The 14,821-nt window shown below is 36.1% G+C and overlaps 1 protein-coding gene across 1 annotated transcript; it reads left to right on the top strand.

Moving 5' to 3' along the window:
• The first annotated feature begins 11,173 nt into the window (after nucleotides 1-11,173).
• On the top strand, nucleotides 11,174-13,753 carry mrps14 (mitochondrial ribosomal protein S14). The gene is made up of 3 exons (XM_030161437.1): nucleotides 11,174-11,263; nucleotides 12,304-12,468; nucleotides 13,226-13,753. Exons 1-3 carry the CDS (start codon nucleotides 11,195-11,197, stop codon nucleotides 13,406-13,408), a joined length of 417 nt encoding a protein of 138 aa, XP_030017297.1. The 5' UTR covers nucleotides 11,174-11,194; the 3' UTR covers nucleotides 13,409-13,753.
• Nucleotides 13,754-14,821: the final 1,068 nt, after the last annotated feature.

The raw sequence follows: 14,821 nt of genomic DNA, 5'->3' as shown, positions 1-14,821 counted from the left end.
GGCTTTTCTGCCTCTGTCCATAATAATATACATTATATAGACTAAATGTCGTCTAAAATTAACGTTTATTTGAAAGTCTGGGGTCGCCAGAGATTTATGATGTTAAAATGGGGTCACAAACCAAAAAAGGTTGGGAACCACTGGGTTATTCAGTTAATCTAAATTGCCCATAGGTGTGAATGTGAGAGTGATTGTTTGTCTTCATATGTCAGCCCTGTGATGAACTGGTGACATGTCCAGGGCATACCCCACCTGTAGCTCCAGTGACCCCCATGACCCTAGTGAGGCTAAAGTGGGATCAGAAATAAAAGTTGAGGTTATTGCTTCATTATCCTCAAATTGAAACCGAGTCTGCATTTTAATCATCTTAATGTACACACAGAGTACCAAGCATTTGCACATAGCACACATATGGCATCATTTATACACATGATGTCAGTTTTAAAGGTAATTTTACAAGTCAAGAAGGTTGCAATTTGTTGTAAAACTCTTTAACCACCAGACTGTAAAAATGCGTAATTAGAAAGACTACACACTCGAACATCACGGAGGCATCATCGTTGTAACGTTCTCTCTCCATGATCTGTTCAGATTTGCTGAAGATATTTCCACAGCTTCGACATGACCAGACTGTTGAGATTTTAGCTTCTTTTAAAACTTTTTTGATGTGAAATATGCAGAGCCGAGGTTTATCACATGCAACAAGAGTCCATCTATATTTCAAACAAATCTAGATGTTATTTACCTATCTTCATCGCAAACAGTGACTTTCTTAGCATTTCTTATTATTTGTGTCTCGCTTTTGATTTTGATTGTGATTATATTTTTTCTGAAGTTATGTCCTATGGAGCACAACAGAAGGAACAGGACTTCAGCTGTGTATGAAAACACAGCCTTATTTTCTGGCGATCACACGCAGATGACACCATAATTATGAATATTATGCTATAATTGTCAGTTTGATCCCCCTAAATCCCACTCACATACATACACACACACACACACACACACACAAATACATAAAGCTGGTAAAAGATGTGTCTATGTCAAACAACATCACGTTTGTCTCATAATATGTGTCTCTTTCAACCACCACTTTTTATATCATCATAACTTCTCAAATTTTTCACAATGATGCTGTGTGAACACAAATAATGGATGAAAACTGCACCAGCACAAATAAATCACCCCTTTGTTGGGTGTGTACTTTTAATGTAAATCCTGGCCTATGTCCAATTCACTAACAATAATGACGGTGCAGGGTTTATGACCTAGAGTTTACAGTGACCACCCACCACCAGGGGGCAATCAAAATGTTATTTACTTCCTGTTGTCTCCCTCATTTCTCTGCAAATCCATCTTTTAAATGCTGCGTCTGTCGCTGTCAGGTCGAACATTAATCAGGCTGACGTCATGCTGTCTGATCCTGGAATGACATCATCCCAGCATTTATGGGGAGTGTTTTATGCTGTTTAAGACTGTTCTGGAGAATAAATACACTTTGCTGCTGCTTCCACAAAAGCAGCCATCCAGGGAATTGATTTTGGCAACAATCAAAGCAATTAAGGAAAAAAAATTCAGTACAACTCTGGAAATATGTGCACTTTTATCTGCATTGGTTTTTCTTTTCAGAAAAATTACTTCACTGTGAAATGTTATTAGACTAAGTGACTTCCTCTGACAGAAATCAAAGTTAAGATTGCTTCTAAAGGACCAAGCGAGACATTCAGGACTCCCACTGGTAAAAAAAAAAAAAAAAAAAGAAAGAAAAAATGGTACCCATTTACTGAAAAAGTGACAGTGATAATTTAGACACCATGTACAACTTGCTCTTTCAGGAGATTTAAGAAACTAATTTCCTATGTGTGTTATTACAAGGGAAATAAGCGGTCATATGAATCAATATTTCCTAAAACTAAAATGAAAGAAATGATTTCAGCTTCATGAAGCAGCACCAGGAGTTAGGCTTAACCTGACTCTCCTGGGTCAAAAAAGATTTGTTTTCAAAGCTTGTGGACTACACTTCCTAGAGCGTTGGTGGTCCCATTACTAAGTATAATCACAGATGTGTCTTTGTCCCACTCTGTCTCTCTTTTACTTTGATTCTGTCTTTTTCTCTACCATCAAAATCACCAACACTCACTTCCACTTCTACTAAAACTGTACCGTCATCAAGTGCTTCTGCTGTTTTCCTTTGACTGTGACTTTAACATCTAAGCAGAAAATGAAAATTATGCACCACTTTGTGAGATTCCACACTTCAATAAATGTTTATCCATAGGAATTACATTTAAAAAATGCTAAACCATGTGTGCAAACATTTTAGTACAAACCATGCATGCAGTATCTAAGTGGAAGAGTTGTTTTCCTCGTTGGCTGAGGATAAGTGAATGCAACATACCTGCAGATGGGACCCATCATTTTTACTTGACCCAAAAGACTCCATTCCAAGTTGTACAATATTGTGATTGATAATTTTATGTTGGTAATCTGTCTGCCAGAGCAAGAAAACAAGATAAAACAGATGGTGTGAGCATAGCACAGTAGTGTTCACTGTTTTCAGCTTTAATAATTTAATGATGACAGTTTATTCCAAATACTGCGGTGGAGTGCTTTTATGTTATTGATCTGTCCTTTGTGAAAAAGCCAACAGCTTTTCACAAAGGATCTCTGAAAGAACTGGAAGGCGTGTATTTGTGTGTGATTTATTGCCCTGATACTAGATGGACTTATTCATTAGGAATTTAACCTGCTTGTGTGCCCACCTTGAATCTGACCTTGTGCTCTTTCCTCTTTTCTCCTGAGGGAATAGTAGACATTCCTGAAGCCTGAGTAGCACGGACCCGTCAGTCACTCAGGTCATGGCCTCTTCGTAAATGAGCTGTATCTGGGTCAAATGGGCATTGATTACTAAGAGTAGAGAGGTTTCCCATGCTGACTTGGAATTGAATTCATTGTGATACCTAAAGATCAATCAATCAGTCAATCAATCAATCCAATTATATTTATAAATCATAAGAAAAGTTACCTCATGACACTTTACATATAGTCGAAACCAGACTCTCAAGCCAATTTATAGAAACCCAACAGAATTCTCCAGGAGCAAACACTTGTGACTGGTGACACTAGTCGCTTTTCCATTGGACATCTGCGCAAAACTTTACAGATATTTACTAAATGTCGGAAAAACAGAAATGCATAATGTTGGTTTTTCCATTAAATCATAAATGCGATGATTTGTTTATTTATTATCGCGAGATGACACGAGAAGTCATTCCATAAACATGGCGACGAACGTAAATATGGTATTGATTTACAGATATATACATTATTATTATATATTACCCCTCTATCTCAAACTAAATCCATTTTTTAAATTCACCTGACTCTAGTTGCGAAAAAGGGTCTTTCCATTGCAATTTTGCGTGATATACCATTTGTGCTATGCCCGAAAAACCACCTCTTGCCAGCTCAAAAACTTTTAATCGAAAAATTTGACTTTTGGCAAAATTGTCATTTTTCCATTAAGTAAATTTTTACGTGCAAGTTATATTTGTGCAATTTGAGGGTCAAAAACTTCCTTTTAACAGGTAGAAACCTCGAGCAGACCCCTGGAGGATGGTCTTCTGCCTTGACCAGTTGGGGTAAAGGAAGAGAAAAAGAGAGAGAGAGAGAGACTGGGGGAGAAGGGGGGAAGTAGGGGGAGACACATGGATGCAATGGATGCACAGCAAACTGAACTTGAACTGTTAAAAAGTAGAACAGCTGCTGCTAGTATAATTACAAATTGCAAGAACAAATGTCCATAAATGTTGATATTACTACTACAAGTACAAGTATTAACAGTGGATATACTACTACTGTAACTATTAGTACAAATAATAGAAACTTCTACCATCTATGTAACTGTATAATAAACACTATCACAACTATATGGATAAGAAAGACTGCTGATTCAGTGTCTGGCAACATATGTTTGTGTGTATACGCCAGATTAATGTTGTGTTGCTAGAGTAATGGAGCCAGAGATTATAGTAGTTCACTATTTGTTTTGTTCAACATGAGTGCTTAGTTATTAAGGACTACAGGGGCTATTCGTTCTCCTAAATTGGCTTCTTCAGTTACTCCCAAGGTACACTTACAGGGTGTTTAAATATACTTTGACTGCTACATGAGTTTTCCATGATCAAAAATCTAGCATGAATGGCTTTCTTTGTCGATGATTTATTAAAGCACCTTTAAATGCTGTAACATGTGCTTTAGTTTTTCATTCTGCAGAAACGTTTGCGAGAGACATCCGGTGTAGAATAATGGACCAGTCAAAGGCTTGAAAATTGTGGCTCCGTTTACAAGGTTTATGACATGGTAACGCGAAACAGTTATTTATTTTACTCTGTGACAGAAATACAGCAAATGCATTACTGATACATTTTTTCTTTTTGTGCTGGATACTGTATGCATTTCATTGTCATTTCCTCGAAATGGTGTAATATTTTTACATAATCTGTAGTCACCGAACCATATTTGTATAGAATTTTGTTTCCTAAAATGAGGATCATGACTCTAAATGGGTCGCTGAGCTGTTTTCATTGGGTCACAGCCCGGCAGAACAAAATGTATAGCAATAATATGATATTGTATGTCACAGGTGGCAAACATGCGGCCCGGGGACCAAATCCAGCCTGCCAAAGGGTCCAAGTCCGGCCCTTGGGATGAATTTGTGAAATGCAAAGATTACACTAAGATATTAACAATCCTTTTATTTCAAGTTCCACATTCAGACCAATTCAATCTCAAGTGGGCAGGACCAGGAAAATACTATCATAATAACATATAAACACTCACAACTCCAAATTTTTTCTCTTGGTAATGTAAATATTTTCATGTATTTACACTAAAACTAAGTATAATTTTACAAAAAATGTGAATAACCTGAACAAATATGAACAACCTGAAACATTTTAAGAGAAGTAAGTGCAATTTTAACAATATTCTGCCTGATATTAAATGTTTTGTTTATTTGTAGACTCGCCATGATCTGTAAGTTATAATGAACACGTGGAAATGATAAACGGAAGCATAATATTGTTAAAATTACACTTACACGTTTCAGTTTGTTTATGTTATTCACATTGTTTGAAAGGATAGTTTGTAGATGTAAACATTTTCATTGTTTAATTTTGCTTTTTTTACTCTAAAACATCGAGAAAATTTTGGAGTTGACATTATTTCTATATTATTATGTTATTATTTTACTGGTCTGGCCCACTTCAGATCATATTTAGCTGAATGCGGCCCCTGAACTAAAATGAGTTTGACACCCCTGCTGTATGTGAATTAATTTTCCCAATCAAAATAGAAGACAGTTGTTTGCTGGAAGAGTTTATAAGTGTATACCTCACCAACACTATGGGACATGGAGAGCTGTAAAAAAATATAACAAGGCAAAACAGGAAAGGAGACTAAAATGTCATAAAAGATGTAAAAAGTAAAAAAAAAAAAAAAGAAAAAATGTAAAAGAAAGAAGAGTCTGTACAAATGCAGATGTTGTAGTGTTAAGTTTTCCACCTTTAAAAGTATTTAAATGTGGATGGATGAGGAGAATTTACTACTGTAATTGTTCTGAAAAGTTTTTCTTTACTGATATTTAAGGTGTTGGGTAAGAAAAATGTCATTTCTCAACCAACACTTGGAGTGAAATAAGTTTAACATTTAGAAAGAATTAATAATAATTTCTGATTAACACTTAAAATTACTTAGTATTAAATGCAAGCATCTCCCACATAGAGTAAAACACAATTAACAATTTTGTGAGTTAAAATGACACCAAAATTTCAATACTACTGTCAGTGTAACATTTACACTGTATATAAAGATCATTTGTTGACTATCTCAGCATTGAATTGACTCTTTAAGTGTTTAATATCCCCTCATCTAGAGTTAAACATCCTTTCTATTTGTTCATGATATAGAAAGAAATGTTTCATCTTATTGTAACATTTGCAAAGGCTTACATTTGTATATCTGGATATATTCTGCAGAGACAAACTGACATTTATTTATAACTGATAAATCATGATTTGGTTATTAAAATCTAAATATACAGGCTGGCTAATCCCAGGTTCTTAATGGCATGGAATCTCTGCTTTCTGCTACATCACATTATAGTTCCATATTATTATAAGGTTTTATTATGATATAGAAATATGGAACATTTTTGCTTTGGCAGCTGGAAATGACAACACTGTTAAATGTATTCAAATATTTTAACTGCCAGAGGAATACACGCTCAGATGTGATACACTTCAATCATGGCCTTGAACAGCCCCAACTGCGACTACATCTCTCCAAGCGGCCAAAGTTAAACATTGTTAAGTTTTATGAATATATATATTTCACTGCCATTGCGTTCCTTTCTGATGCAGCCCGATAATGTGATCTTTGAATTATTTATATTCACGGGTCATGGACAGTACCGTTAAAGGAGGGAAAGTCTTATAAAGAGGTAGAAGCTTCTTTATCGCAGTCATTCTTCACTGTCTTCTTTGTTAACTTTAATCAATCCAAGGTAAAAAAAAACAAAAACAAAAAAAAAAACCCAGGGACCTGAAGCTTGTATTATTTCACTTTTCCATCTGTGTTGTGTCTGGATCAAACCATACGAATAGAAAACACACCAGTTCCCGTTGTGTTTTTATCTCTGTGGGGTATATTGGAGGTCGTAAGAGGATCTTTGTTTACTTTCATCATTTTGTTTAGTGTGGGATGAAGAGATGCCCAAACCGCTACAGCAGAAGGTGAAGTTGATGAATACCAGGGAGGGTAGCTGGTAGGGGATGGTTGTCAGTCTGGTTCTTATTTGTGGGGAAAAAGAGCTTTTGTTTAGCTACAATGTGTCCCCGTTCAGGACACAATAACTTCTGTTTCTTAACATGATTTTGTATTTTCAAAAAATAGCTTCAACTGCTTACATTTAATCATTTTCATTCCAGTGGCCCGAAATGTGAGGTTACAAAGATGGTTCTCATCATGTCTTTACGCAAACCAGCCTGGACTCTACAGACAACAGCTCTAATTGGTCTGACTGCCATTTTCACTCTATCACATATGAGCCAAACGGATGGTAGGTTCTGCCATTCTTCACTCTGTCGAAAGCTGTCGAGCTGTTTAAAGTGAGTATGTGACAAACTGTCAAAGTGCCTTGTTTGAAGGTAAAGAAACAACGCTGTCACTCCGGAATGTTCAACACTTAATTAATTACTTGCATCACAGTTCCTATTATGTTCCTATTTTGCCTTTATATTTCATTATTCTGCATGTGGCACTGATAAAAAGCATCACTGAATTAAAAAGCATGTCACAGTTTGTTCCACTCAACCTGCTTTAAGTCTGATAAAAGAACGGTTAAGAAATCCTTTGCCAACCAATGCAAAGTTGTTTTACTCTCGCTGGCAGAACTGGCAGCCTGGCATTTGTCATATATTTTACAAAATGGAAATATAGGAGGTGACCTTTAAGATGGTCTACAGCCTTTGACATCTCCATCCTCAACGGTGAGCAGAAATTACACATGGGATGGTTTTGCCTTCTGGTGATCTCAAATCCACTATTTGAGGTTTTGAACTCGGAGCCAAACCCATCTGTGGGCTACACATCAGTTTAGCTATGATCCACTGCTGCTGTCAAATGACAATGTGGCATTTTGCACATTTCAAAAACTGAACAAAAACATTGTTCTCTAGTTGACAGCTGTGTAATTTTGCAATTACAGTGATCAGAAATGATTTGATGCAGACTAAGTCAGCAAAATTAAGTTAAAAATAACCCATTTGTTTTTCACTTTTGAAAAATGGGAATACTTTTGTACGTCCTTGCGTCTTATTTTTCAGTCAAAAGTTACTGTGTACTCTATATAATGACAAATCAAAGCATTTTAAGCCACATGAAGCCCCTCCACTGACATGTTTACTATCATTTATCATATAATTCAAAGCACAATGGCCTGTACAGTGCTTTCAGCCTGCATAATTTGCTCTTTATAGAGGAAGCACTGTCTGCAGTTTGTCATGTGTTAATATTTACCCAAGAACGCATCTCCCCTAGGCTCCAGAACAGTAAGGAAACATTTTAAATAACTTAAATGGAATCTGGTGCTATTGTTATTTTATTTTTTTCTATAAAAACTCTGCAAGACAGTATCCTGCTGATTCACATGTTTAAAAAAAAAAAAAAAAAATACAGCGCAGCATTTTATGACAGTACTTACCTGAAATAAAAAGTCTACTTGTGAGTAGTTTCAGTGATGAAAAGATGAACAAGGGTTTCAACAAAGTGTCCAGTTAGATGTGAAGTCTATTAAGGATGTAAGTGCTCTTTTAGAGGCTGAGAAGGGAGAACATTAGCTTTACCCGCAGACCAACACTGCCACCTCTTGGATTTGAGGTTTTCTAACAGGGGACGAAGACTTTATGTCTCAGTTTTTAAGTGACTGGTTCAACAGGATTCATAGCACAAATTGTAGTCTACTTGCACTTTTCTAGAAGTTCAAGAAAAAAAAAAAAAAACCTCTAATCACTTAATTTCATTAAACAGCTTATATCTGAAGTTATTTAAATAGCTGGCTCCATATCTTCATTATAACAGGTTTCTACAATATGCTTCTTTTAACATATTAAAACACATTAGCCACATTGTATAACCTGGGTTTTCATTAATTATGTTAAAATCTTGAATAGAATAGAATAAAATAGAATAGAATAGAATAGAATAGAATAGAATAGAATAGAATAGAATGACAAGTTGCAGAGATGACTCATAAAGCTTCAGTAGTTTCATACTTTGGGTTGGTCAGGGGTGATATTTTCATTGTTTTATTTGTCTTTTTTACTTTTGTGTTTTGGAACTTTCAGGTTGTTTTTTTTAACTATTAAAGTGGAACTTTGAGCTACCATATGTTTTGAGCCCTGAAGTCAAAACAACAAAAGACAGAAGACAAAAGGCTCTGAATCCAGTACAATGGTCCATTTCAAATGGGCTGTCAGACAAGAAAAACAGTGTAAGAAATGATAAAAAGTAAGAGAAGTAGAAGTCGAAAACAAACCTCTGCCAAGGCTAAACCCGCCATAACAACATACCATTCCCAGCATAATTATGCAAATGTATTTAAATTCACTCAAGCTTTTTGGAGACTGTAAGGCAATGCTTAAGTTAAAATCTGCAAGACATGTGTACAAATAGTGTTATGTAACTTTGAGCTTCAAACTTCTTTTTTTTTCTCAAGGTTTTTGTAGCACTAGATCTTGACATGATTCATGCATTTATGTATTAAAATCAATCAATCAGTCAATCATATATGCAAAAAAATACAAAAACCAAGGCACTCTTATAATTTTAAAATGTCTTTATTAATTATGGCATGTCTCAATGGACCTCACTGAGCCCCAACGTGTTTCAGCCTGCTGGCCTTTATCAGGTGGACAAACAAAGGCCAGCAGGCTGAAACGGGGCTCAGTGAGGTCCATTGAGACATGCCATAATTAATAAAGGCATTTTAATATTATAAGAGAGTGCCTTGGTTTTTGTATTTTTTTTGCATATATGATTGACTGATTGATTGATTTTAATACATAAATGCATGCATCATGTCAAGATCTAGTGCTACAAAAACCTTGAGAAAAAAAAAAGAAGTTTGAAGCTCAAAGTTACATAACACTATTTCTTTTACTATTTTTCATTATTGCCTGGAGGTCCATGAAGCATTTCTCTTTACTGTTTGGTCAAAATCAATCATATTCACTACCGGTCAAAAGTTTTAGAACACCCCAGTTTTTCCAGTTTTGTATTGAAATTCAAGCAGTTCAAGTCCAATGTGAAGAGAAGACTTCCAGTTGCAGGTTTGATGGGTCGAGTTGCAGCAAGACAGCCACTGCTGAGACTTCAGAATAAGAAAAAGAGGCTTGCCTGGGCCATGAAACACCACCAGTGGACTACTGAAGACTGGAAGAAGGTGTTATGGACTGATCAAACCTGCAACTGGAAGTCTTCTCTTCACACCTGAAACTGAGACTTGCTTACTACGACCACTATTGAGCTGTGCTTGAAGCTGTTGTCCTGTGAGAGTCCTATCACCAAGCTGTTGACTCTCAGAAACTTGTCCTCTGATTCTGTTGTGTCTTTGGGTCTGCCAGACCTCTTCCTGTCAGCATTTCCCCCAGTTTCTGAATGCCTTTTGATGGTGAAGGAAACTGGACTTACTGACACCTGGACTTTCTTGGCAATTTCTCTGTAGGACAGACCTACATTTTTAAGTGTTCTGATGGTCTGTCTCTCTTCTATGGTTAATTGCCTTTTCCTCTTTCCCATTTTTATAATAACACACTACTTTGTGCAGTACAATACTGTTCAAATAATGCTCACAACGGTATGGTACCAAAGTGTGTTCCAGCACCACTTTTATGCAGACAGAGGGGTTGGAAGGAATTCAGAAATGTTGGGACACCTGTAGGAATTGATAGCACCAACTTTCGAGGCTTGATCAACCTCCATTGCTGCAGAACTGCTTTAAGTTTTTAACCCATTTCTTGTTTGCATTTTTTGTATAATTCTGAAATGTACATTACTTTTCAGTTTTGTTTAACTTTACCTTTTTTCTTTTTTCTTTCTTTTTTTTTTTTTTTTTTTTACCTCTGGCAGTTCACCGCTTACCTTTGTACCATTTCAAGCTGTTCATTGGACTTGAACTGCTTGAATTTCAATACAAAACTGGAAAAATTGGGGTGTTCTAAAACTTTTGACGGGTAGTGGTTATCAAGAAATTTTGTTCAAAGTATAAACTAGACTGGTAACAGACAGACAGACAGACAGACAGACAGACAGACGCTGGTAAAAATCATCATCTGTAAATAGAGAAAAAAGAGCTGATTTGACAACCTTTAAGATAAAGAAGCATAATCCATCCTTAATGTGAATACTGTAGCAGGAAACAGTGAAACATGTACTGAACTACATTCCAACAAAAAAAGACAAATATTTAATATTTTATATGATATTTTAAAGAAATGACATGGCCTTGAAATCATCAAGTTAAAGTCATGTTTATGATGAGTCATATCCGAGTCCAGTAGGTGGCGCCAAAGTCTGTGTCACTGGTTGTAACAAAAAAAAAAAAAAAAAACACAGAAGAAGACTTTCCACTATGGCTGCTCACAGGATAGCATGTTTAGGGTGGAATGCCCTCTATACTTCTGTCTGCGCTCCTAAGCAGGTAACTACAATTTACACATTTTATGTAGTGCTTTTTAATAGTTTAATCATAGCTTTACAGTGTGTGGGTGACAGCCACCAAAATAAAACCTGCACTGATTACGTATCTGGACTCTCTTTTGGGACCGTTAGCATGGTAGCTAGCTCATGCTACATGGCTAAAACCATTATCAAACTATTTACACCAAACGATGTTTATTTCCCAGTTAATAGTAACGACTTTCAAGAAATGTAATTGTTTAGTTTTGGTAGCAATAGCTTCGTTGAATCGAGTTTAATTAAACCCTGTGGTGGGTTACCTTCATAGCTTTCTTGGTTAATATTTATTTCAGCAATATATATGTTAGATGATCAACTAAGCAGATAAAAAGTAATTTTAGTACCTAAACTTAACAAAATACATTGATTTCATGGACGATTAATTGATCTCGAAGTTTATTATATAAATATGACATTCGCGCTCCATAGAGACAGACATATGATTTACTGCAAGTAAATATTCATACAAGCATAACCACATGGAAATGTTTATCAGATGTTACACATATACAAATAAACTTTATTGACTCCAGGGGGAATTCACAAGATAAAATAATCACACACTATTGGAAAAGCAATTTTTATCTCAGATGTTTTTCCAGAAAAATCTCTGTCCCAAGGCACAGTCAGCATGCCATTGTTAGTTAATTATATTTTTTATTAACAGAGACACAATTAATGACATTTGGCATTGAGTGCTACATATGTTATGCAAACTCTGAAAAGTGGAGGGTATCTTTTAATTACTTCATGACTCTTGTTTTCTGACTTGAAACAGTAACAAAACGTTATTTAAAGTGTTCATCTCTATCACATTTTCAGTTTCAGTGGATCTTTGATTAATTTTATATTTACCAGCCATAATGCTGGTAGGATTTTTTTTTCTTCTCTGAAAGCAGGTATTTATTCAGATCATAACCTGTCTATGACCAGTATGTAAAGTTTAGTATTATTCAAGACATTGCCTCCTCATCATTAAATGTTGTGGGTCACTGTTTGCAGGCCTTACGGAGCTGCTGGGGGGCCTTGGAGCAGGTGAGGGGATACTATGTTGATTGGAGGATGCTGAGAGACGTCAAGAGGAGACAGATGGCCTTTGATTATGCAGATGAGAGGCTACGGATCAATGCAATAAGGAAGAACACCATCCTACCGAAACAGCTTCAGGTTTATTAATTAATTGTTCATTATGAGTTGTCATGTGATGTACTGTCTGTGTCAATACTCCCAAGACAGGAAAGCATTAGAATCACTACCCAATGTCTGGAGAGTTATCATTCTTTCATTAAGTGCTCTGTTGGTAATTCAGTGTCATAAGAAAGGTTTGAGTCATATCAGATTTTCACATTACAAGAAACCAGAAAAGAATGAAAACATATTTTTTTTCTGCAAAACATTTAATATTTTACCATCAACTTAACTTGACTTTATCAGTTCTGTAATGGAGTGGTACATACAGCATTTTTGTTCTCCAGCCGTCTTGTCTATATATTCTGTTGATTGATTCAGGGTTCTATTTTCTATTAATACTAAACTTGTGTGTCATCAGTGGACTAAATACAGCTAACCTATCATCACTAGCAATTACTATTTCTTTAATTTTGTGGATGCGATGAAATCCTCTGATAGTTTTACTAGAATAAACAGAAAAGCCAGTGAAATGAAAGGAGTAGAGCCTTCTCTGTATGATTAAATCAAAGCATATTTCCTTTTGAGCAACTTAAATGGGAGAGAATAAAGTGCACCCACCAGTGAGAGTCACTGTCTAGTTGCGCGTGTGATAACCATCGTTTTTTTATACCATGGTAAACTTTGTCACTTCAGCAATATTAGGACAGCACTGACACATGAAAACCAAGAACTTAAGTTATAACTTATTATTGAAAATGCACTTACAAACTTCCTGAACAAAAATATTTTTCAGGAGGTGGCTGATAAGGAAATTGCAGAATTACCTCGAGACAGCTGCCCTGTGAGAATACGCAACAGATGTGTGATGACATCACGACCGCGAGGAGTAAAGCGGAGGTGGCGCCTGAGCCGAATTGTCTTCCGTCAGTTAGCCGACCACAATCAGATGTCTGGGGTTCTACGGGCAAGATGGTGACATGACTTCAATGGACTTTATGATCAGATTGAATAAAGGCAAATACGATGTTCCCACATTTAGGACCAGAGGAACAGGACAGCAACTCAACACACCGGCTTGTCTTTGCCTTTCAAAATCTGCAAAAGGCAAAATCATGCTTCATATTGGTTACAGCATATTCTGTTTTTTTTAATATGTTAAACTGGACATTTCTCTGCAGCCTTGACTAAGTGTATCTATTCATTGTCTCCTGTTGCTCTTCTAGATGTTAAAATTCAGAAATGCATTGTATTTAAAGAGAAAATTATATGAAGCATCAATGTAACTTACACAAAAATGGATAAATAAAATACTTGTACTTTATCTGCTTGTTTTATGATTGAATGTATTGTAATTCACTTGTCTTATCTTTAGTTGGATGGTGTATAAGTATTTTATAGCAGGCAAGTCATATTTAATACCAGCAAAACTAAAGGAACCCAATCTTTTTTAGACCTTCAGTTACAACAAGAAGTTACCGTTTTAAAACTGATGTAGAAGTTTCCAGATTACAGCACATGGTTGTCCTGGTTGTCTGTGATGGTCTTCTGACCAATTCATACATCACTCAATAGGGGTCAGCTGTTCAGAGGAATGGGGAGGTTGGATTGGAGCTGAAGAGAGTGCGGGCAGGGGGGAATGGATGGAGGAAAGTGTCAGGAGTCAAGTGGACAAAAGAGCATCTACCAGAATTAAAGAAAAGGTGTACAGGATAGTAGTGAGAACAGAGATGTATGGGTTACAGATGGCTGGACGCAGAGGAGCAAGTGTTGAGATTTTCTTTGGGAGTGACAAGGATGGACAGGATTAGGAAAGAGCTCATCAGAGGGAGAGCTCAGGTTGGACGTTTTGGGGACAAAGAGAGATGCTAGAATGAGATGGTTGGAACATGTACAGAGAATGGATAGTGAGTGTTGGTAGAAAGATGATGGGGCAAAGAGGAGATTTATGGATAGGGTCAAGAATGACATACAGGTAGTTGGTGTGAAAGAAGAAGATACAGGGGGCAGGGTCAGATGGAAGCAGATGATTTACTTTGGTGACACCTAAAGAGAAAGTAGTAGTAGTAGATGTCAATTATAATGACTTCATATTCAGTGAAAGCGTCTGTCTTTGAGAAATGACAAACCAAAAATTAAGCTGAGAACTGGTTACAGCCACACAAAAAATACTGAAAACACATTAAATTGCTCATGATAATCAACTATTTTGATATCACTGTAAATAGACTTTGTACAGTCACACAAAGCTTCTATCACACAGCAACACCATTTAAACAAGTTGTACAACTTTTCTCTGAAGTGAAAAAAATGAAAAAGAAACCTAATGATCAAGTACTGAACATTTTATGTTTAAACTGCCTTTGTGTAAATGTATATACACATTAAATAC

Source organism: Sphaeramia orbicularis, chromosome 17, assembly GCF_902148855.1.
Source record: "Sphaeramia orbicularis chromosome 17, fSphaOr1.1, whole genome shotgun sequence".
In the NCBI taxonomy this organism is placed as follows: Eukaryota; Metazoa; Chordata; class Actinopteri; order Kurtiformes; family Apogonidae; genus Sphaeramia; species Sphaeramia orbicularis.
The sequence above is the reverse complement of the archived record's forward strand: the minus strand, read 5'-3'. Positions and strand labels throughout refer to the sequence as shown.